The sequence below is a fragment of the Lygodium microphyllum genome, chromosome 17 (genome assembly GCF_053477565.2).
Source record: "Lygodium microphyllum isolate KBCC chromosome 17, Lygodium_microphyllum_v1.1.10, whole genome shotgun sequence".
In the NCBI taxonomy this organism is placed as follows: domain Eukaryota; kingdom Viridiplantae; phylum Streptophyta; class Polypodiopsida; order Schizaeales; family Lygodiaceae; genus Lygodium; species Lygodium microphyllum.
Window position 1 is genome coordinate 100,340,749 of NC_141151.1, and position 22,652 is coordinate 100,363,400.

Below are 22,652 nucleotides of genomic sequence, written 5' to 3' on the forward strand. Positions count from 1 at the left end.
TCCTAAGAGGGCTTCCCATAATAAGCGCATCCATCAACTTGATGCTGGTCCAAGGTATATGAACCCTTATAACCATAGCCATGAGCATGCTACTCGTTTGAGCCATGCTATCCATCATATGCATTTTACCTAGTATGGCCATGTTGCCCGTGATATACATCAACTTGATACCAATCCAAGGTATATGAAGCATAACCATAAGCATACTAATGATTATATGGATCATGCCATTGCCCATAGCTATAATAATCCATCCCTTGCTTTAGTAGGATACTTCTATTCAAGATACCAGCATTAGCAACAAACTGATCAAGGGTAGAGCATGCTTGGTGCATTTTATCCATCAAGTCCTTATGCCTTTTTGAATCCCTTGCATCAAGCCACCATAAAGTGTGGAGCAAGGCTCTACATTCTTGGTCACTAATATTTCTTTTACCCTTGTCCCCGGCCATTGAAGGTGTAGTCCACATAGACCCCTAATCACAAAATATGAGATAACTTAGGCTAGGGAGCTCCGATTGAGGGACTTTTTGATTCAAATCGAAGGGGAGAGAACCCTCTACAAGGTGATATAGAAATATTTATCACTAAATTTTCAAAATTTTCTATGAGCAACTTTTTGTGGATGGGACAAAAGGGGATTGCAGCCTGTTGTCCCACAAGACCACTACACACAAAAGTGGATGTAACTCTCCAATGGGAGCTCCAGTTGGATAGCTTTCTGATTCTGTTCGAAGGTATCGATCCCCTCTATGCAACAAATATAGGCATGTAATAATAGGTATTTTAGAGAAAATTTTGTAATAAGAAATGTGTGGCTTAACTATGTAGTCCAGCACCCTGTTTGCAAGTGTGAGAGGCATGTTCTGAAAAGTAAATACCTTGTAGGGTCTACCCAAGTTAGCAAACTGAATGAGGACCTTTGGGAGACCTATGAGAACCCTGGGGGACCTATAAATACTTCCCCAAACCACAAATACATTTGCAAACACCTATAGAAGTCTACAGTAGCATGTATAAGCCTATTATGTGTTGGAAGTTGTCCTGTAAATCATTGTGGCACTACCAATATGATCCAAACCATTGCCACCATGGCCAAATTCATTTCCAAAAAGAGCATAACCTTATCAAACATGATCATCTCATGACCAACATGAGCATCATTGCCAAACAGGAGCATATAATTGCCAACATAGACATCGGCATAGGCATACCACTATGAGTACTATTGTCAAGTTCATAGACATCTCAATGTCAGTATGAGCATATGAGTGCCACCATAGGTGTCATTGCCAAAAAAAGTTAATGCATCAATATCCTTTGCAATTATGATAGAATCTCTGAGGCATAAGTATACCACATTCATAGACCAATTAGCATCAAAACACCTATCATGCACTCCCATGTATACCATAGTTGTAATGCTCCATAGTAGTACACTTCGGTTACTTGATGAAGAGTCCATAAGGAAGATTGAATCCTCAATAGTGCTAAAGTGCCCAGCTATACAAGACTCAAGGAATAGGAATGTCCAAGACAAAGAGAAAGAAGGTATAGAGCCAAAATCCAAGACTTAAGGAATAGGAATGTCCAAGATGCAAGCACTTTGAGAGATGCTCAACAAAAAGAAAGAAGGTATAGAGCCAGAATCCCCCAATTTGTGATTCCTAATAGCCTCTTGAGGGATAACAAGCATCAAACTTTGCAATGTTGATCCATTGCAGCCATAAACTACTATGAAAGGGCTTCAAGATTCAATAATCAATGCTTCTTGAAGGGATTTGAAGCTTCAAAAGTGGTCGTGGCTATCCATGATCTTCAAGAGGGTGAGTGCGCTAATTTCTTGGAAGATTATTTTAATGTCCTTATCGTTGACTCCCAGGGGCAAAATATACCAAAATCCCTCTCATGAGCTCAAGGTTTTGTTCAGAATGAGCTATTGTCCAAGACAGCCATGGTTAGGGTTTTAGAAGCTTTGAGAACTCAAGAAGGGGTGGAGATCCCTGCTCAAGGTTCAATGGAGGGCTTGATTTAGCTCAAGAAGGGCTTGTTTTAAGCTCCATGGCTCCTAAAGAGGGCCCAATTTAGTCGTGCAGGTCTTGGGGACTGTTTGGAACCCGCAGGCATAGTGCCATGGCACTTCCAAGTACTTTGAGAGATGGGTTATGGGAGAGCCAAGGAAGGGGTCGAACCAAGATTTCACCATGAAAGCTTCAACCTAGCTTGAGAGAAGGAAGAAGAATACATCTTTTACAAAAAGCAATTGTAACCAAAGCCCTCTCTAACTCTTGTATCACTCTCTTTGACATAAATACCTTCAAAATGGCTTGAGAATGAAAAATGACTTGCTAAGTTTGGTGGTTTTCCTCCAAATATGTCCAAAGCTTCTATGCAAACTCCAAGAAGGCTACCATCTCTAGTACTCCTTGACTCCTGTAGTCTTTCAATGGTAAGCCTATCCTGATGTACATGTGTAAAGTAGGGTTTCCTGATTTACCGACTGCTACCGAAGAGTGGGACAGTAGTCCGTCAAGTAGTCATTCTAGCCGGCCCGACACTCCTGAGGTTGCAACTAAAGCTGTTGTCAAGCGTAGGCCTAAAATTAATGATTTTGGCAATGCAAAGCCCTGTGAAGTTTTGTTGGAAAAACAAGGAAAAGACTGGCGGAAGATGGATTTTGAGTTGGAACACCGTGGTGTTGAAATGCCAAAGATGCTAGAAGAGTCAAGATTAAAGTAAGAAATTAGGGTCCTTGTTTACTGAGCTATGTTAAACAGGAAGCTGATGCGACTAGTCAAATGAATGGAGTTGCTTTTGATGAAATGGGACATAGCAAAGAAAATCTCATTGATAGAATTCTTATTAAAGAAAGGGAATTGGAACTACTAACTTCGAGTCTTGATGATAGAATGCGGTTCTCCCAAAAAATTTGGTGAAAGGCCAAGATCTCGATCAGGACACAAAGTGATCTATCAAACTGAGCTGATAGTAAGCCACCAGGCTCCAAATCAAGCCATAGTGTTAGTGGAAGGAGTTTTGATTATTTAGACAGAACTAGATTCCAATTAGGAAATAGACCATATGATTCAATCGAGAGATCTAGTACACATTCAAAAGGCTTTAGGAGTTCAGACCTGTGATGGAGGATGGTCTCGCTCTTATACCAATTGCAATGAAGAGAACCTAACAGTGTAGAAGAGAGAAAAAGAGAGCGATCAAGGAGAGAGAAATATTAGAAGAAGAGAGAGAAAGACAAAAAGAGAGAGAGGAAAAGAGAAAGAAGAGGAAGTAAGCCATGAATGCGAGGAAGGTGAAGAGAGAGTTTCTTGATTAATGCATGCATAATTGACCTAACCCTCTTACACCTTAAATACCATCAATGTGACTAGTATTTTCCCCTTATTTTCCTATATATCCTACTTGTTAAAACAAGTTAGCCAAACATATTGCAAAATCTCTTCTATGCCATGAATTTGTTGGATGAATGGTACTAGCATGTGTGCCGGTGTCAGTATGTAATGAACCATAATGAATGGGAAGTTTAATTATTTTCATTGGCCATACTTGTTCATCTATGTATGCTATTAAGTACATGCTAGACTAAAAGGACAAAGTATAATGACAAGCATACTTCTCAAATAAAGGTTGTCTACTCTTAAATATATATTATTAACATTGCCGACTTAAAACTCTACTTACTTAAAGAAGCTCATAAACTTTACTTCGGCAATTGCATCTAGCTAAAGTATACATGACCCCTGAAGCATGAACTAATGACAGTACATGCACCTCTTAGTCCTATTATATCCATTTTTATTGACCTATGAACTTGATGTACATGCCCAGTGATAATGGCACTATGAATAGCTTCAATACCTCGTGAGTTGGTTGTCCAACTATGATACATACTCTCAGAGGATTGTTATTTGTGTAGTAAACAATCCTCTGAGCATCAAGATGAGTGCATAATGATGAGTTTTAAGCCTATGAGTGCATTGACTCCCTAAGGTTATTAATGATTCCTCACCAAGTTTTGATGGTGAGATTAACAACATCAACGAACATGTAAGGATCTAAACTCCCCATGATGTCTTTTGGCCTACAATTCACTTCCCTTGTCATTTGATTCCTCTTTTCATCTAAAAATACAAACCCTTTTTCCCCGAAAGGAAAGCCATGCTATGTCCATCCACTATAATAAAGAGCTAAAGCATTATGATTCACTTATTACTTGAAGCTAAAATTCATGTGGTATTGGGTAACCCTAACAAACACAATCCGATAGTTTCATATCACTCATCAAGCACATGCATTTGTATATGTTGTCATTGTAATTCTCATAAGAAGAAATTATGTTTTGGATGAGGTCATCCAATTGCCTATAGCTTTGACTTCCATGTGGTTTCTATTGAGTCAATGGTTACATCTACATAATCTAGTATGTGGAAACATAAGCTTGTCAACATCATATCATGTCAACCTCTATTGCCTTTGATGAGCAACTAGAAAAATGAAAGACACTATGACTACTTTGTGAGTATATTATTACCATCTTCAAGTGAAATTTTTGAATTGATATGCTTTCATTGATATTGCATGTCAATTTACAATCGATGGAACATAAGAATTTGACTTTATCCTACAATGACTTATAAATGGTTCATTAGTAAACTTGTGGAGGATTCAACTAATAGGCTAGTTAGTTCTTAGTTTGTTTCCAAAATCAGGAACATAGACCATTGTTGATTGATTAATGACCTCAATCAGAGTAAGTTGGCAATAACACTAATGTCTTACAATTAGCCAAGATGTACAAGATATACTACTAGGATGTCTCTTAATATTTGATACGCATAGTAGTGATATAGTATGCATTGCTAGTCCAAGTAGCTTTGCTTATAATACATTGGTACTTGACTTGTAAATCTTTGCTTTGATTGCTAATAATGACAACACATGTATTGAGGACATGAAACACCCATATTCATAGTCATGTATGAATCACATTGCACCATGTAAGTTTTGTGATCTAATTTCCTTTTTGAAGAGAATAGTTATAAGTTAATGGGTTTCATTAGAAATAGTACTTGGGCTAATGGAAAAATGCATGGACACACGCATGCACACATACACACACACTTCTATGGCTTAAAAAGAAAAAATATGTATTATTTCTTTTCTTTTATTTACACCTAAATAGTATAACCTAACTAGGTGTCTAAGGCTTGTGTTATCTAATTGTTATGGGATAAATCAATTGGATGAGTCTCGATAAATCATTTTTAATTAGATTTACTTTGTCCTTTAGGTTAGGGTTTTCTTGGGTCTTAGTATCTGTGACCAAGATGACAACTATGTCCCATGATGACCCCTAAAATATATATTAATTGCAAGGTTCTAACCTTCTTCTTTTGTATGGCTGTGCAGGTAATAACTTGACCATTTGCTTACTAACCCAAAAATATATATATCCCTAGGGACAGTGTTTTTGTATACTAATATCTATTTCAATGACAATTTAGTTTATATGTGTTCTCAATGTGTAGAATACACTTTTTTTCCCAAACGATTGAGTTTGATTATAATTTGTAATTTTTTACCACTCTGGTTCATTTTTTATTTTGATTAATGATTGATAATTGATTTGATCTAGCCTAAGTATTTGGCTCAATGTTTTCTTTTCCATTAGAGGCTATCTTTAGGATAATTTATTAACAATTCAATAATCCTTTATTATTCAATTTTTTGAGGGAAAAGTTTCATTAAACATATAGCCACACACACAATCCCACCCCTACTCACATGAATGGGAAGTTGACCTTAAAGTAAGGTAAGTATTGTATACTATTATAAGCTAGAACCTTTATTAATTATGCTTCTTTTCCCTTACTTTGTCATAGTATAGCTCAAGTTTTTGTGACATTTCTTGTATATATCGTAATGGATGTGAACAAGGTAAGTTCATTTCATGAGGCCAACCCAAGTAGCAATCGGTGGATATTCCACTAATACTTACAATCTCTTATCTACATAATTTATCTCAAATGTATTTATGACTCAAATGTACCAATATCTTAGGAAATTATTTTTTAATTTTTGATGGATTGTATCTATTAAAATTTTAGTTGTTACAATATCGTGAGATTGATGTATTTTTTTAACTTTATTTTAGCTCATATTTAGAAAACTCTAACATCAATCAACTAATCAAAGTGTACTTTTTATAGCACAATTGTAGCATGATTAATCATTGATTTTTATGAAAAATAATTTTTGCTAGAGGCGCATGAAGACAAGGACTAGATTTGTAAGAGGAAGAAGTGTTGAGAGCTTACACATGATGTTGCAAGACAAATGTAATTATCTCTTAGCAACATGATTAGAAAGCTTTCAAATGCATGATTGGTGCTTCGAGAAGAGTGTTTAACTATAGTTCATCCTAACGATAATGCAAAGTTAAAGAGTTGTCTCAAATCAAATCTCTCTTCGTTAGTTGTATGTTTACCCTACTTCATCCATCAGTAACTTGAACTCCACAAACAATTGGATAATATTCCTTGTAATTTCGATGTGGGGAAACAAACTCTACTAGTTATATGTTGATTCCTTGGACTTTTTATTTACATTTAATATTTAATGTTTATAAAAAATGTGTATTTTCACACCACATATGATCATAGCTTGCACTTTCTTGGATAACTATGGGCTTTTGAAAAAGAGGAGCACACAAGGAATGGAAAACTCAAACCATCATCAATGAGACAATAGTCAAAGTAGCTACTATTCAAGAGGTCTACAAGTGCACCTGCAAATGATCAATCACAATTGACTGTGTGTGGAAGTTGCTAAACTAGAATCACAAAGAAGAACAGCTTTAGATATGTGGAAGGTGAATGCCAAGGTGGGAAGACAAGAAGGATCAAGATGTGCTCTCATGTAAATTAGGACTCCCAAGTCCTAATTTAACCCATCTATTACGTCTTAAAAGGGAAACATCTTACCTTCATAATGGCACTTTGTAAGGCTTTCTAAACATGCTTTCTTTAAGGTTATACAACCACCCTTCCTCTACCATTTTGAACCCTAATTTTCACTTGCCCTTGGGCTGAACCCCAAGCAACAATCAAGATGGCTAGAAGAAATGCATTCCATCCTCTTCTTCAATTGCACATTCACAATCTCCATCGTCTTCTTCAATTTACATTTACAATCTCCATGATTATCCTCTTTAAAGGTTTCCTAGTAAACATTCAAATTTTATATTCAAGTCTCTTTCCTTATTTCTTGCAACCATTATTTTGCCCCAATATTTAGTGCACTTCCTTATAGATCATTTAATACAAAACTTTCTTACTTTGAGTGTACACCTGGTTTAAGAATCCTCACTCAATAACCACCTCTCTAACGATCATTATCAATTTAACAATTTTAGTTTGATATGTCAACTTTTTGTTAGACAAGGCTGGAAAACATGAGCAAAATTTTGGTGATGCCCATAACCACCAATTTCATGCTTCAATCACTTTTCACTTAATATATGAGCTTATCTACCTTCATTACTACTCATTAGAGTGCTTTGCAAGTTTCTCAAGAAACTTATGGCCCTGCCACCAACTCTTTGTTTCAGTGAACTCTCTATTGCTATTCATTTGCAGACTCTCAAACCTTCAATTTGCTAAGAGTCCTCTGTCCTTTGTAATATGTATGGATATCTTGATTAGCACTCCTATTTATCAAACTCCCTCTTGGTGCTTCACTCAATGTAGTAGATACCTCATGGCTACCTCTTACACTATTATTCACATCACTGCATGTTATTGTAATGTGATTCCTAAGATTAGGCTTTTCTTTCGTTTGCAAATTCCAGTTTGACATCAAAATTTTCAAGATGCTTCAAGTTTAGTGCACTAATAAGATTCCCTAATGATCATTATCACAACTTATTGCCATCTTTAAATCTACATTGCTTGAAAACACACCTTTAATTAGTATTGCCCTTCCAATATTAGAATGAAGATGATGTCTAATAGTTCACCCTCCATTGGAATCCTTTTGTTGATTAAGTTCCAATATTAGAATACTGTGGATGATAAAAACTAGAATCAACAAGGCTGAACCACATGCAATAAATAAATTATTGCTTTGTTTAAACGCAAGTATGTAACATTGAGTTGTTCAATTACTTTGTCAAATATGATATACTGTAGCTAATTATCAAACCTAGTGGGGTACACTGGCTTTGAGATGGCCCAAGTTGTTACCTAGATTGTAAATATTTTTGGGGGGTCTTACATATTTCTTGGCATCTATCAACCCTTAAGAATTCAGGAATAATTTTACCATGAGACATTAACTTCTCTGCTAGGTCTCTGGGCTATCATCGTAAGGCCAACGTTTAGCAGCTGTAAATAGCTTTTACATCCCTTCAGCACTACTATTACATGGGGGCAGAATATCATCAACATCATGCGAGAATCACTGAAGGTCTACTGCACAGTTGCTCTTTTCAAGCAACAATTATAGACTTCATAAATATTTGATCTTGCTTATTTGCTGTCACAAGTCAAGACCAAGGAGATGCAAAATAGATCAGATCTAGCAGGCCAAAATTCATGAGAAGACCACACATTCATCGATGCTCTCAATACTATCTGTGAAAAAGGCCAAACCACATACAAGAGACAAAGTGTAAAGGGGGATGGGATGAATTTCCCTTTTAATCTTATCCCCACAAAAACTTATTATTTCAAGAAAAGAATCTACAACCATTTTGGTTCATTTCACAGTTGACAGAAGTGACAGTTCTTGCAGCTGCTGTGCATCAACTGCAGATGGTGCTCCTGTGAGAGCACATTGTGCTGATGTCGTTTTGGGAAATGCAATTACATCCCTTATAGACCTTTCGCCAGCTAGAAGCATCACCAATCTATCAAGCCCGAATGCAATTCCACCTGCATTAACCAGAAGTGGTTAGCCCTCCCGGCACTATTCAAGAGCTTGAAAAAGAGAAACCTTCCAATACTCACCTTATTTGTTGATATCCGGTGTGCTTACATACTCATGATGCACTTCAGCTTTACGTAAATCATAAAGTATAAACTGATTTAATTGGAAAACTACATTTCACCTTGCAAGACGCAATTACCCCTTCATAAGTGTGAGAATAAGACTACTTCCTATAATGTGTAATCATTTGAATGCAGCTTCTGTTTTGATCTGAATAATCTTCATTCTAGACGTAGCTATGGGACTTGGGTTGAAAAGCAAGTGACAAACAGCAGTCCATCCACATGTAGAGCTATGACTTAAACAGGTGCATGTGCCTAAAACCTGTTTGCTGTTAGTATTTGCCTATTACTGTTTGTCAAGAGTTTATCATCTGCAGAACTTCCCAAGTATTGACAATTCTCCTTTGAGTCGGCTGGCTGATCAACAGCCTGATTTCCAGAGACCACAAACTCACATAGAACATGGGAAGTGCGAACTAAGTTATCAGTGTCACATGGCATAGATTAGAATGGAAATTACATTGTCATTCACTATTGATGAATCCGATTCTCTACTTCCTTTAGTCATCAGTAATCTGGAGTCAAACAAAAATGTTCTTTGATTAAACCTTTCTTCACTCATTCACCAGTAAAATCACATCTACACAAACACACTTCCTCCCCTTGTCAACATTGATTATTTTCACCTGTCCTTCATGCAACAAAAGACCATCAAATGACTACTTATAACATGGCCTTGGAAGCTTGACCGGGTTCTCTCAACATCAAACATAACTCTACAGCTTTGCTGACAGGCAGTGCCCATATAGTAGCAAATCTGGCACTTCATAATATCAATCACACGAATGAAGATTATAAACCTATGAAAGCATACTTCTTTTGGACTAGTGAGAAGTTTGGAAGTGGTGACTTGAGACTTTGTGTGCTGCCATCTGTAGAACATAAAAACTTGAATTTGATTGATCAAGCTCCAGACAGCTGGAAAGTAAGGTCTTTTTATTGGTTCATGTCCATCATCTTTATAGGTGTTTTTCATTTGAACTGTTAAAGGGCGTCTCCAATATAAAATTGAGGCACATTCAGTGAGTCACCCCAGGAGTCCAGCCATGGGTGGCTAAGCTCTGGGTTTCCTTTCATCTCTTAAACAACTAGTATAATCAAGTTACCCCATGAACCAGGGGTAGCTAAGCTCCAGCTTACCTTAATTGTATTTACCGAAACCTCCAAAACAAAGCTTTGCAAGGAAAACAAGAAAAGTGTTACTGATCTTATATAGCTTCTCTGTTAACAGCAGTTTTGAAGACATGATATTGAGCATAAGCCTTCCTATCTTTGTTCTTGGCCATGCAACTAATCAATCAGTCTCAAAAATATTGCTTCCTACCAATTTGCTTCCAAAAGCCTTTGATGCACCATGAAGAGTCTACCACTATACTCCACGTGAACTATGTTCAGATGAGAATGCACTTATCATTCACGAGCCCTGAAGGCTGAAGTAACATTATGCATAGCCTGTCAGACGCACAGTATGTAAAAAATGTGCACACTTAGCACAATCCATGTATAAGGTGAGGGGGGCAGAAGTGTCGCTTTTGAGGTGAAGATATAACCCTACTATTGTTCTTAGTCATGCAACTACCATAGGTTTTTAGCATCTCTAATTTTCTATGGATTTGCTTCTATAGAGCTTTGATCGCTCCTTAGCATACATTATGCATACCCTTAGTACTACTTAAGAAGCTTGTAAATTGAGAATCATTTGTACTTTAATGAGACATAGTGCAATGCATCTAAAAGGTGTGAATAGTGGAGCCAGCTGCTACCATTGGTGACAAGAAAATGAAGTTACCATGTGGTGGAGCACCAAGATCAAGAGCTTCCAATAGGTAACCAAATTTCTTCTCAGCCTGCAAGGACAGATTTGCAGTCGTAAATACAAATCTTACGTCACTCTATAGAACAGAACACTGTGCAGCTCACCTTCTCTGGAGTGATACCAATGACTTCAAGCACCTTCTGCTGAATTTCTCTTCGATAAATTCTCAAACTACCACCACCAATCTGCTTACAATCACAACTGTTAGGTTGTGTGAATCATGTTCAACCTGCTTGTGCTTTCAGATAATTCTTGTTTACCTCAACACCATCATACACCATATCATATGCCAGTGCACGAGCAGTTTTCAAGTCTTCCATGTCATCTGGATGTGGTGCAGTAAATGGATGATGCAAGGCCTGACCATAGATATCGCTTTCATCAGTACCCAGAAACGCTTTTTTTCTGCAAGAACAATTAAACCCTGGGAAAATCCAGGTTTACCTCTAGACGCTGCTGTGAATCATTCCATTCAAACATGGGGAAGTCTGTGATCCATAAAATAGAATGTATGGACTGTTTACAAAAACACAACAGTCCTGTAAGCTCCATGCTAGATAAGATTGTACAATCATAGTGCGGCCATGACTTTCTGTCACCATAATTTAGAAGTCATAATAATAGATTGCAAAAAAGCCATTTAGCCATGCAGTGCATAATCCACATGTTATTATACCGAAAGTCGTTATTCTGCATGCAATGCAGTATATGCACCTCATCAATAAGGCTCATTTGCTCAGCCATAAACTTTCGCAAAGAGCCGAGAGTCTTATTAACTGCTGACAGTTGGCCTACAGCAAATAGAACAAGGTCCCCTGCTTGAGCAGAGCACCTTTGCAACAGGTCCTCTTTCTTCCCACCTTCTAAGCCTGATATTAGAGCTGGAACACCCTCGAGATCTCCTGTGAGCAAAACAATTTGGGGGTTCGGATTTAATACTTCAAAAGAGGAATCCCTTTTTTCGAGCAAGCATTCTGAGCACAAAATAAAAACCGAGTAAAACCTGGCAAATCACCACCTCTAGCACAAATACATAGTCCCTCCATTAGCACAACATCACATTCACTCCCATAGTTTGAGTGACACATTGCATTATTCTGAAGTAACATTATATCCAATGAAAGCCAAACGGTACCCTTAGCCCACTGGCCGCACCCTTGGTGCTGGGCTTGGTGGTCCCATAACACAACTTTCATTGACCACCCATGAGTGTGTGTTCGAGGTAATGCAAAACCAAATGGACCCCTCAATCCCACAATCATCGTTCACATTATTATTGTATATATAATATATATAATGTTCATATCATCCAATCTGATCGGGAGTTTGCCAAAACATGTTATCTTAATACTAGGTTTGGTTCTACCAATTCCCCACACTCTTTTTGGCACCTTTGTATTCTTAATGGCGAGACAATTCCCTGTTGATGATGAAGCGCACTGCACAACGTTATGCTTATCCACTTTCGATATGTGTTTGTCCTCATCCAAAACCACTAAGGGATGCACTTGCTTTGAACACTTTTTGCAAACACTACGCAAACCCACAATTGTATGTTGCATCTCAGGGGAGCCCACACCCATTTCCTCCATTGAAGCATTGGCCAAATCCACTAGCCACTTTTTAGAGGTAGAAGAAGCAGGTTGAGCATAAAATATGTTTGCCATGTCTTGCATCCTTGGGCCAGTGTCAAACCTATTTCCTTTCAAGTATGTATTATACCTCACGCTTTGCAACAATGCTAGGGACATTTTGCAGTCCTTGACACTTCAAACAAAGTTAGATGCTCGTTGCATCTAACAAAATCCCTCATGCTAGCATGCTTTACCTGAGCAAGTTTTGTATGTGGCACAAAAATACTAGACTCATCTTGGGCAACAAATCCTGACCCCCAATGAAATTCTATGTTGTCCCTCCATGCTAACCATGTCTCCAAAGTGTGGATTCGATTGTCAAGTGCATGCCCTATGATCCAGAACTTTCTAAGCTCCTACTTGCATATGGCATCGACACTCTCAGATGATGCATTTTTTCATTTTTGACACAAGTGTTTATGATCTTCCAGTGAAGAAGGTTTGATATACCTCCATGTATGCATGACCATGCTCTACTCCAAATGAAACATGCAACTTCTCTCTTTCTCTAGCACTTTGTTCTTTGCCCCTCCAAAGTAAACCATTTGAACAATGATCTAAACTACTTGCACCTCATTGACCATGAATCTTAGAAACTCAAGCTTCTAAAAACCTTCCTTTTCCACCACATTGTTTATCAAACTCCAAAATGCAATTTGAGCACATTTGTTGTCACGAGGACGTGAAAATTTGATGCTTTGCTTATATTTAATTGACATTTGATTAAAGGATTAATCAAATGTGAAATTAAAAGATGCACATGTGTTGCACATGTGAGGTGCAAGCTACTTTTTCACAGTTGAAGGCTGAAGGACCCTATGAAAAAGATGGGTGTCAAAGGCAAAAGTTATAACAAGTTACATTTGTTAGATTCTAGGTGAATTCCGGTGTCAGTTTGCCCCTAGGACCATTAATTGACCATTAAGTGTCAGTGGTGACACTAGGGACTAGGCATTAATTAATGGATTAATGCTTGTCCAAGGGTCAATTAATGCATGGGACCACTTTGGGTTGCAAATGGCCTGGCCAATTAATTTTTGAATGGGCAAGGTCAATTTTTTGGGCATGGATTAAGGGCTGAATTAATTTTCAGAATTAATTAGTTCTGAAAATTAATTAAATGGCTGGAAATTGCTGAAAATGGATTAAGAAAGCTGTCACTTGGCAAAACTTTCCCGTGCAAGTGGGGGAAAGGCTAAATAGGGCTAAAGGGAGAGGGAAATCTCGTTTTTTCATTTTGCAACTGTTGGAAAGAGGTGTTGGACTGTTGCTGCCAACTTTTGGGGCCATTTCCCAGCCATTGGAGACCATTTTGGTGATGGAGATTGCATATTCTTGACCTTGGGAAGCCGACAATTACTACTGATGCACTTTCTCCTGAAGATCACAGTCTCTGAAGCTCCTATTGTTGTTGGTGCATCCGTTTGGAGCTGGTACAGCAGGGCAGCAACTGATTTTGATCAGTTCTTCGCGACAAATCTCAGAATTTTCTCTCTCTACAACATTCTCTCATCTCCTTCAGCCTATGCTCAGCCATTCTCAATCATTCGGAGAAGATCTCAGCCATTTTTGGTGGGCTGATCTGTAATTTCTGCAGTAAACCTTAATTTACAGCAGAAATTAGGGTTTAGCAACCACCTTGGGATCTGTGCCAGAGATTGAAAGCTCAAGGGACTGAAATCAGCAGCTGATAATTGAAGATTACCAAGGGATTTCAGGAGCCAGACCATCCCGAATTGATTTGGGGTAGCATTTGGCCAGCCAAGGGTCAAATTGGAAAAGGAAGTCCTGGGTGAATCAAGGGGCAAATGACCCAAAAGGCTTGCTGGTCATTTATGACAGTAAGAGCAATTGGTTAGCAGGAGGAGATTGAAGAATCTCAAGTTGTACTCCTTCCAATTGAATGAAAGCTAAAGAAATACCGCAAGGGGCGCCAATTTTGGAGCCAACAGGGTGTCTACTATCCAAGAATGTTATGGTAAAGTGTGTATTTCATTTTATGTGTATTTATTTATTTATTGTTGTAATTAAGTCTTGAATCAGGTTATCACCACCCATTCCAAGAAGGAAGGCTGGTTTCATTTGTCCTCCACTAGGAATTCACATGTTGCTATTGGGAGAAGCTCCTAAATGTAAGGATTATAAACATGGATAGAAATTGTTGGCCAGCACATGATTGAAATGAACCCACATGTCCTATAGATTTCCACCAAGTCTCATTCTATTCACTAAATCCAATCCACCACAAGGGCCCTTTGTTGACATCTTGAAAATATCTAGTTTCCAGCTGACCAAGGAACAACAGAGTGTGGATGAAATGATACCTACACCTATTCTCAAGTTCTAATAGAGTTACCAAACCTTTGAAGGTAACACTTTCTGCCCACTTGGCATAGTCCGGAAACTTCTCCATTCTTTAATCATTGGACAATGGTGCAGTATATTCCAAAAGCTTTGCTAGCTTCCCCTACTCAATCTTAGTACCATTTGCACTAGTCTCCCTTACTACCAATTTTGTTAAATAACATGTGTGCTCCTGTTGCAACAAACAGAGTTGATTGGTCATTGTAGCCAACACTAGCTCTCATGCAATTGTGCTTAGCTTCAACAAGGTTTTTCTTTAGCACAAAGCCACTAGATTCACTTTACATAAAAAACCATGATTCCCAATGATAAGCTTTGATACTCCACTAGGCTAGGAATGTCTCTAAAGCAAGAATTTCACCCTATATTTTATATCCTACATTCCAAAACTTCTCTGAGCTCATGCATGCTCAACGTTTGCATTCTCAAACAATGCATTTTGCATCTAAAATACAAAGGCTTATGTTCTTCTTGTGAAGAGGGTATAATACATATACATATATACAACACCATGCTTTACTTCCAATGAAAAACCTAGCTTTCTTTCTCTAGCATTACCTTATTCACTCCTCTAAAGTACACGATACAAACACGAGTACAAACAACAATCTAGTTTGCTTGGGCCTCATACGCCATGAAACCTTATTTCTACCATTGCATTAACCATATTCCAAAATACAATCTTACTAAACAAATCCTCCACTTTAACTCACAAGCAAAGATGGTTGGAAGCACTCAAATATGAAACTACCCTCATACAAGGTTACACATTGTGAAAGTGATGATATGTGATTAGTTGAAGTAATACTCTAGCTTCATAAGGTTACTCTTTACGGTTCTAGAATGGATGGACTACAATTAGAAAAGTTGTTATTATATGTACATAAAAGCATACACCCACATGCATGCAAATTATTATCTCTTTCTTTTTGTGTAAGAGCAATTTTTATATAATAGTGTGAAAGCATGGTTAGGTGGTACCAAATTTCCACTATTTTGGTGGTTCACAAAATATTATTTTGATGCTCAAAAATTGCAAAGGAAAGTCCAAGAAAGAAAACCAAATATGTGAAAAGTACTTAAATACAATAAAAGTTTTGAAAAGTACTAAGTATATTTATGAGCAATACATCCACTATACATAAAATAGTGAAAACCAACTACTAAAAGTAGTGTCAATACAATGCTTTTTGGTACCACCGAACCATGCTTTCACCCAATAACTAAACAACTCAACCTAAAATATTTGAGATTAAAACCAACCACAATTGAAGTCTAAAGATTGGCCTCTCTTCCAATAGCATAGCTTGAACAAGTTAGCAAGTAAAGCTATCTTACTTACAAAGACAATGTCAACAAGTAAGAGTGTGTGAATTCAAGCAAGTGTCTTTGTATGATCTCTTAGGCAAAATTTCAAAGAAAATCTAATGTTTATTCAAAAGAGGTCTTTGGATCAAAATAAATGGGTGACAATGATTACATATAGGCAAAATTTCAAAGAAAATCTAATGTTTATTCAAAAGAGGTCTTTGGATCAAAATAAATGGGTGACAATGATTACATATAAAGTCTTGAAGGTAGCCAACAATACATGTTCACAACAAAAATTTCAATTTACAATGAAGAATGAATCCTAGTCTTAATTGCAAATGAAAACTTTTCCAATGATATGTTTCCACAACAAAACCTTCAATTTACAATGAAGATTCAACCCTAGTCTTAATTGCAAATGAAAATTTGATTCATTATCCAACTTAGTAAAAACCTTTGGCATTGTGGACAGACCCAAAGTCAACATACAATGCATTTGATGGTTTCCTAGTGGTTGGTTTTTCTAAAGGCAGTGTCTCTTGACTCATTTGCCTTGTAAGAGGCATTTTGCAAGCCCACATTTTTCAAAATCAAAGAGATGGTGGGAATATCAACCCTCTCTTCAAATTTAAGCAAATCACTGAGTCAATAACTTCTTTCCATGGTTAATTTGGCTCAAATAGCCTCTTGTATGTCTATTTGAGGCACATCCATAGCTTGAGAAAAACTTTTGGCTCACATGGTTGGAGTGAGCCCACAGAGGCCACGCTGGCACGACCTCCCATAGGACATATAAACTTGGGTTTTCTCTTTATGTCTTTTTGTGAGGGCTTGCAAATGCTTGATGGCAAGACCATGCATTACAGGGGTTCCATGGAGGCCGCTGAGGTGTTTGGTACATAAGAGGCATGTGAGAAAATGTGTCTTATGGAGGTCGCATCGTTGCGTCTCTCTAGCCCAATTTGCAATCTTGCAACATGAGCTAATAATTTTCAGGATGAGTCGAGGGATGAGCGATAAGGAGTTACAGGATATCTTCACACACAAGTCTCCAGACCAGATCACGAGATTCAGAGATATGGCAGACCAGGAGCTGTCTTGGTCTTCGTCAAGGCGCTCTAGTAGATCTACTTCAGCGCGATCGGATACTTCAGCTTCGAGCAAGCGAGCTCGACGCTCCAGACTTGGGCCAAAGGGAGGGAGTGCTTCGGGGTCAGGGGGATGCTGCAGAGATACGGATGTAGTGAGCCCGCGGTCGACATGGGATACAGGTGCAACTCCTCGCTCTCGTGGCCCTTCCAAGGAACGTGGCTCAGGCTCAGGTGGATGCTGTGAAGGCATGGACACGGTGTCTCTGTCTCATCGTTCAGTTGGAGTTGCATCACCTCAGGGATTTGTCACACCTGTGGGGACGTCTACTCCAGTTACTCGCAGCCTCAGCAGGTGGCACCCCTATGGATACCACTCCGAGAGATATTACCCCGGTCAGTACACCGAATGCACAGGAGTCTCCTGAAATAAATTAATATAAGTGAGTTGATCAGACATTGGTGCAATCCTACAACAGGAGCTAATATTAAAACGGATCAATATAAGTGAATCGATGGATTAATGATGGCTTGTATGCATGCCAATGATGTTAAGGATGGTGAGAAAGAGATCAAGTGCAAGACTGGCAAGCAATCTATACGTGGTGAAGCTATTCAAGTGTTGTCTATGGGTGCTATACGTGAGCCCACATCTAGGGTGCCCATGTGCCTTCTAGATTCTTCTCACCAATGCTTTAGGGGCCACCTTTGCCCTCATCTACATCGTCCCATAATGCTGCTCAACAAAGTCCCAAAGGGTGATTGTCAAATTAATTATAACATGAGGATTTTACTAATTATACGATGAGGATTAATTATAACTTGAGGCCTCTATAGAGAGATCACACACACTGATACGTTCTCTCTCTCTCTCTCTCTCTCTCTCTCTCTCTCTCTCTCTCTCTCTCTCTCTCTCTCTATATATATATATATATATATATATATATATATATATATATATGTGTGTGTGTGTGTGTGTGTGTGTGTGTGTGTGTGTGTGTGTGCACACAAAGGGTGATTGCTGGATTAACTATAACATGAGGATTTTACTAATTATACCATAAGAATTAATTATAATATGAGGCCTCTACAGAGATCACACACACGCACACACACACACTCTCTCTCTCTCTCTCTCTCTCTCTCTCTCTCTCTCTCTCTCTCTCTCTCTCTATATATATATATATATATATATATATATATATATATATATATATATATATATATATATATGAGGCCGCATCGACGCAGCCTCCAAAGAGAGAGGGAGAGGGAGAGAGTTGTCAAATCCGTCAAATCGTAAAACTTCCTTATGTGCCACACATAATTAGCACCATTTGGGCATTACAAAGTCATGCCAATACGTGCTCTCTCAATCCAACCATTTCCATGGAAATAATGTTTGCTTTCACAACGAAGCTATATGTTTGTTGCTGGTTCCCATGTTATGATCAATGTTTATGCCCTAACATTAGTTTGGAGCCCTTAAAGCTTGATTTGAGGATCTCTGGCTTCGATCAAAGCCAAAATTCTGTATACCTCCCATGAGTTATAGCTATAAGCTAGCACAAGACAACATATACATGTGTGTTCTTATTTTAAAGAGAGAGAGAGAGAGAGAAGTGTCAAATTCCTCTTTGAGCTCTGGTCTTTGATAGCTGTTGCTAGAGCTACAACCTCAAATGCTACCATAGGAGTTGCGGAAATCGTAAACTACATTCTTGTAGAAATTTACAATAACATATGGAGTAGGTGCAAGCGATGGGTTGTTTATTCCTAAGGACGAGGCAGCCACCACAATAAGATTAGATACAAACTTTGGTGAGAACCTAGGGGTCGATCCAGGGCGCAGAAGGGTAAGAGAAGATTAAGGAAGAATGTTGATGAATTGTAATAGACGATGATGACGTTTGTCAAATCAAAAAGTGTCAACATTAGGAAAGACATGGAGAGAGATAGGATGATAGGCTACGTGGTTGATCAAGGTGATGGTAGTGGTTGGCAAGGTGCCAAGCATGGTAGGAAAGCTGGTGGATGTGAATGATTGATCAACTAGTTGGCAAGGGTTGAGTGCTAAGAGGGCAAATAATGAGACAATTTATGTCCACGAGGGGATGTGGGTCACTGCATAAGCAATGAAGCTTTAGGTAGCTCAAGGACAGCCACCTAGGGCACTCCTTGTTATAATGCTTCATGGATAGTCAGAATAGCGTAAGCACGGAGGCATGAGGGCACATAGAAGGGATGCTAAAAGACCAAACTTCATTACTACTTGACACAAATCATGCCCTAAATAGACTACACTGGCGCAACCTCCTTGGCCCATATTTTTAAGGGGTAGATGGTACCCTTCGATTGCCTTGGCCCATATATCAACACCATTATCATTTAATTCAATTGCAAGAAATGCTATATAAGCATGTGCATTAGCTTTGAGCTAGGTTCCATGTTAGAGATAGTAGCGCAATGTTAAAGTCTAAGAATAGTATCTCAATCTTCTATATCTGATCATTTTCCATTTTGCTTAATCTATCTTGATTAATAGTAATGAATGAGTTTATATTAGAGGTTGAGAATTTTGTCTCTATCTTTTATTTTAATCATTTTGGCATTTTTCTTACCCTCTCTATGATTAACTGTAATAGAAGGTTTAAGTACATCCCTTATTTAAGCTCATTGTTCTCATTTATCTCTCAAAGAGGCCTAAATAACTATGGGTTGATCTAAAAAGTTTAGTCTCTCTTATAGAAACTTGGGACTACAAGTTGTTGTGGTTGATGTGGCTCTAGATTATGAAAAGAGATATATTGCTGTCAAAAGAAAAACTATTGACTTGGTTACTAGAAATCATGATTCTAGTAGGGGTGCTTGTTGGAGTCTCCTAGTGATCTATTGCTAATAGAGTTTTGCAAGAAACCAAAGTTATTTGGAAGTGCATGAATGTTGCTCAATATAGGGAGCTTGAATTCAAATTCGCCTACATAAGGTGAAGGAAGCAAATTGCTCTTAAGCTACTTCTTCAATATGGTAGGAAAAAGAGGGCACATGAACTAATCTCAGAAGCTGAAAATCGTGATGGTGTTGAGCATACATTAGAAGAAGATTTTCCAATGTTGTTTGCTCCTCACCAAACATAGTTAAGTTTTCTCTAGATATGGATCAAGCTTATCATAGTCATGCAGATGCCTTTCTAGAGCACTTGCCTAGGTTCTTAAATCAAAGTAAATCTCTACTCTTTAATATACATTTTTCAATGGAGGAGCTTAAAAATGTGGGTTTTCCATGACAAGGAACGAAGCTATTGGACATGATGGGTTGTAGACAATGTGGGATATATTTCATTCAAATCTATGTCATTTGCTTAATACATTAAGAGAATTGTAGCATTTTAATACTTCAAAGGGCTTCCTGTTTTGGGATCCTTGCTCATTTTTGTATTTTGTAATCCATCCAAACATTTTGAGGATTAGAGCTTTTGAGTCTTAGTGCTACATGTGCATCTTGACCAATGACACTCTTTCCTTGGTGTTGTATCCTCACTAGCCAATCAAAGAAAAATAGTGTAGAAACTTAAGAATACATGTTTGAGTCCATATGATGATTTTCTCCAATATTTATTTGTGAAAATAGTTATTATGTGGCTCCCTCCAACTGAGAGAAATTTGGCGATGTTATGCCCACCATAGCAAGGTTCAAGAGACCTAATGGCACACATTGGCATAATCATGTTGCATGTTTTTCTTGGTTAATATAGCCGTTACGGTTGTCATGGAAGAGAGCCTGATGGTACGAGTTACTATAGTGCTAATCATTTCTTGTTATAATTATGAAATTTTATGGGGTTAACTTGGTTTGTGAATTGGTGTGGGATAGCTATTTTTTGCTTGTTCTTAGATTTCTATAGAAATTGAGAATTAAATATAAATATTGACAATCATGAAAGGCGTTTTTTTTTTCTTGCTCTGCTACTAGAAGTGTGTTTCATGTATATGCAAAAGCAATGGCAAAAGAATGGCCAACAAGCCCTACTCTACCTTATGTGCTTTGCCACGTGCTACTCGGTTTCCTTATCTTGCTCGAAAAAGTTCGCTCAGAGAAAAGGAAGACTCCTTCAAAACACTTCAAAGAAGCTTTATCTATTTAAGTGACATGTTTTAAGTCGATGCCACATTCTCTTGCACATTGTTAGTAAGATCAGGCACATTTTGGACTTTCACTAAATTTCTGTATTATGTTAAAAACAATTACAAGCCCAACTTTCTTGGTCTCAATAGTTTTGTGGGAGCCACATGAAATTTGGATTCCTCCAAGCAAAACTGAAAAGAAAGAATGTGGATGAATTGTCCATAAAAGCTTCAGCACGATTCCTCCAAGGTAGCTTCCTCCACCTAAGCTAGCTTCTCCTCCTAACTTTTATACTAGTCTCTTTTAGAACTTCCTTTTTTTTTTCATACAAAGCTCCTTCTCCGTACCTTCTTGGAAAAGCTTCCTAGTCACCACTCAAGGTTGGAACCTGCTTCTATACTTAGACAGAAAATGTCAAGATGCTCTACAGAAAATGTCAAGATGCTCTAATCCCAATCTTTGGTGGTCAAAAGTCCCCAAAGCATTTAGGAGGTTGTTGATTTCCTCCTTAACTGCATTGGCATGTTTTGGGTTTATTGCAAATGGTTTTGCTTAACTAGGATTGCATCAGCTACCATAGGAATATTATGGATTGCAATGGTCTATTCCCTTAAGTTCCTCCAGTGACCAGGCGAACACATCTTTGAACTCTTGTCAAGATTAGTCTCCAATGTCCTCTATGACGTCGTTGGCAATGAAGACAAGTCTAGGTTTATCACCTTCAGTAGCTAAGTTGATCTCATTGACTTTGGCTGGGACCCTCAATAGTTCCGCTGGCTTGTCCTTGAGATTTGGCTCTTTGCATTCTTGGCTGTTAACTTTCATACAGTGAGACAATCTAATATGCAGACTGTAGTCATGCTGCTAAAAGATTTTGAAAATAGAATTAAGTTATCTCGGGCAGCTCCAGTATTTCATGATTTCCAAAGGTACATGTACTGCTCTGGGTGATGCCTAAGGGTTACTAGCCCACTTGAGACATGCATGTGCAGTGTGAGTAAAATATTGGATCTTCCAACTGCACTGGATTTGTGCTATGTTACCAGCCTCTCAGGGTATAATTATTTGTCCACAGTCCCTGTTGGATAATGCCAATAACTCTTCTATTTTATAGGATAAAATTAGTGAAAACTCTGCAAAAGATTCCAAGGTAATTTGGGAAATGGCAAATCTTTTATTGATGCATACTTTCGATGTGGCGAATTTGGAAAGCTATTGTCCGCATTGTCCAATAGGCCATACCAAC

At 38.1% G+C, this 22,652-nt stretch overlaps 1 protein-coding gene across 5 annotated transcripts in view; it reads right to left on the reverse strand.

Moving 5' to 3' along the window:
* Positions 1-8,498: 8,498 nt before the first annotated feature.
* LOC148022189 (tRNA synthetase class II (D, K and N) family protein) overlaps positions 8,499-22,652 on the reverse strand; it is a 48,511-nt gene continuing 34,357 nt past the window's right edge. The window contains exons 10-16 of one of the 5 annotated variants that reach the window (XM_087697827.1): positions 11,599-11,786; positions 11,329-11,400; positions 11,145-11,243; positions 10,989-11,069; positions 10,858-10,915; positions 9,529-9,583; positions 8,818-8,951 (exon numbers count right to left, since the gene is read on the reverse strand). In XM_087697827.1, the coding sequence (XP_087553953.1) occupies positions 9,576-9,583; positions 10,858-10,915; positions 10,989-11,069; positions 11,145-11,243; positions 11,329-11,400; positions 11,599-11,786 (506 nt within the window). In that variant the 3' untranslated portion in view covers positions 8,818-8,951; positions 9,529-9,575. Of the gene's footprint in view, positions 8,952-9,528; positions 9,584-10,857; positions 10,916-10,988; positions 11,070-11,144; positions 11,244-11,328; positions 11,401-11,598; positions 11,787-22,652 lie in introns of all 5 variants that reach the window. The other 4 variants (XM_087697826.1, XM_087697830.1, XM_087697829.1 and 1 more) reach the window with 4 other exon arrangements.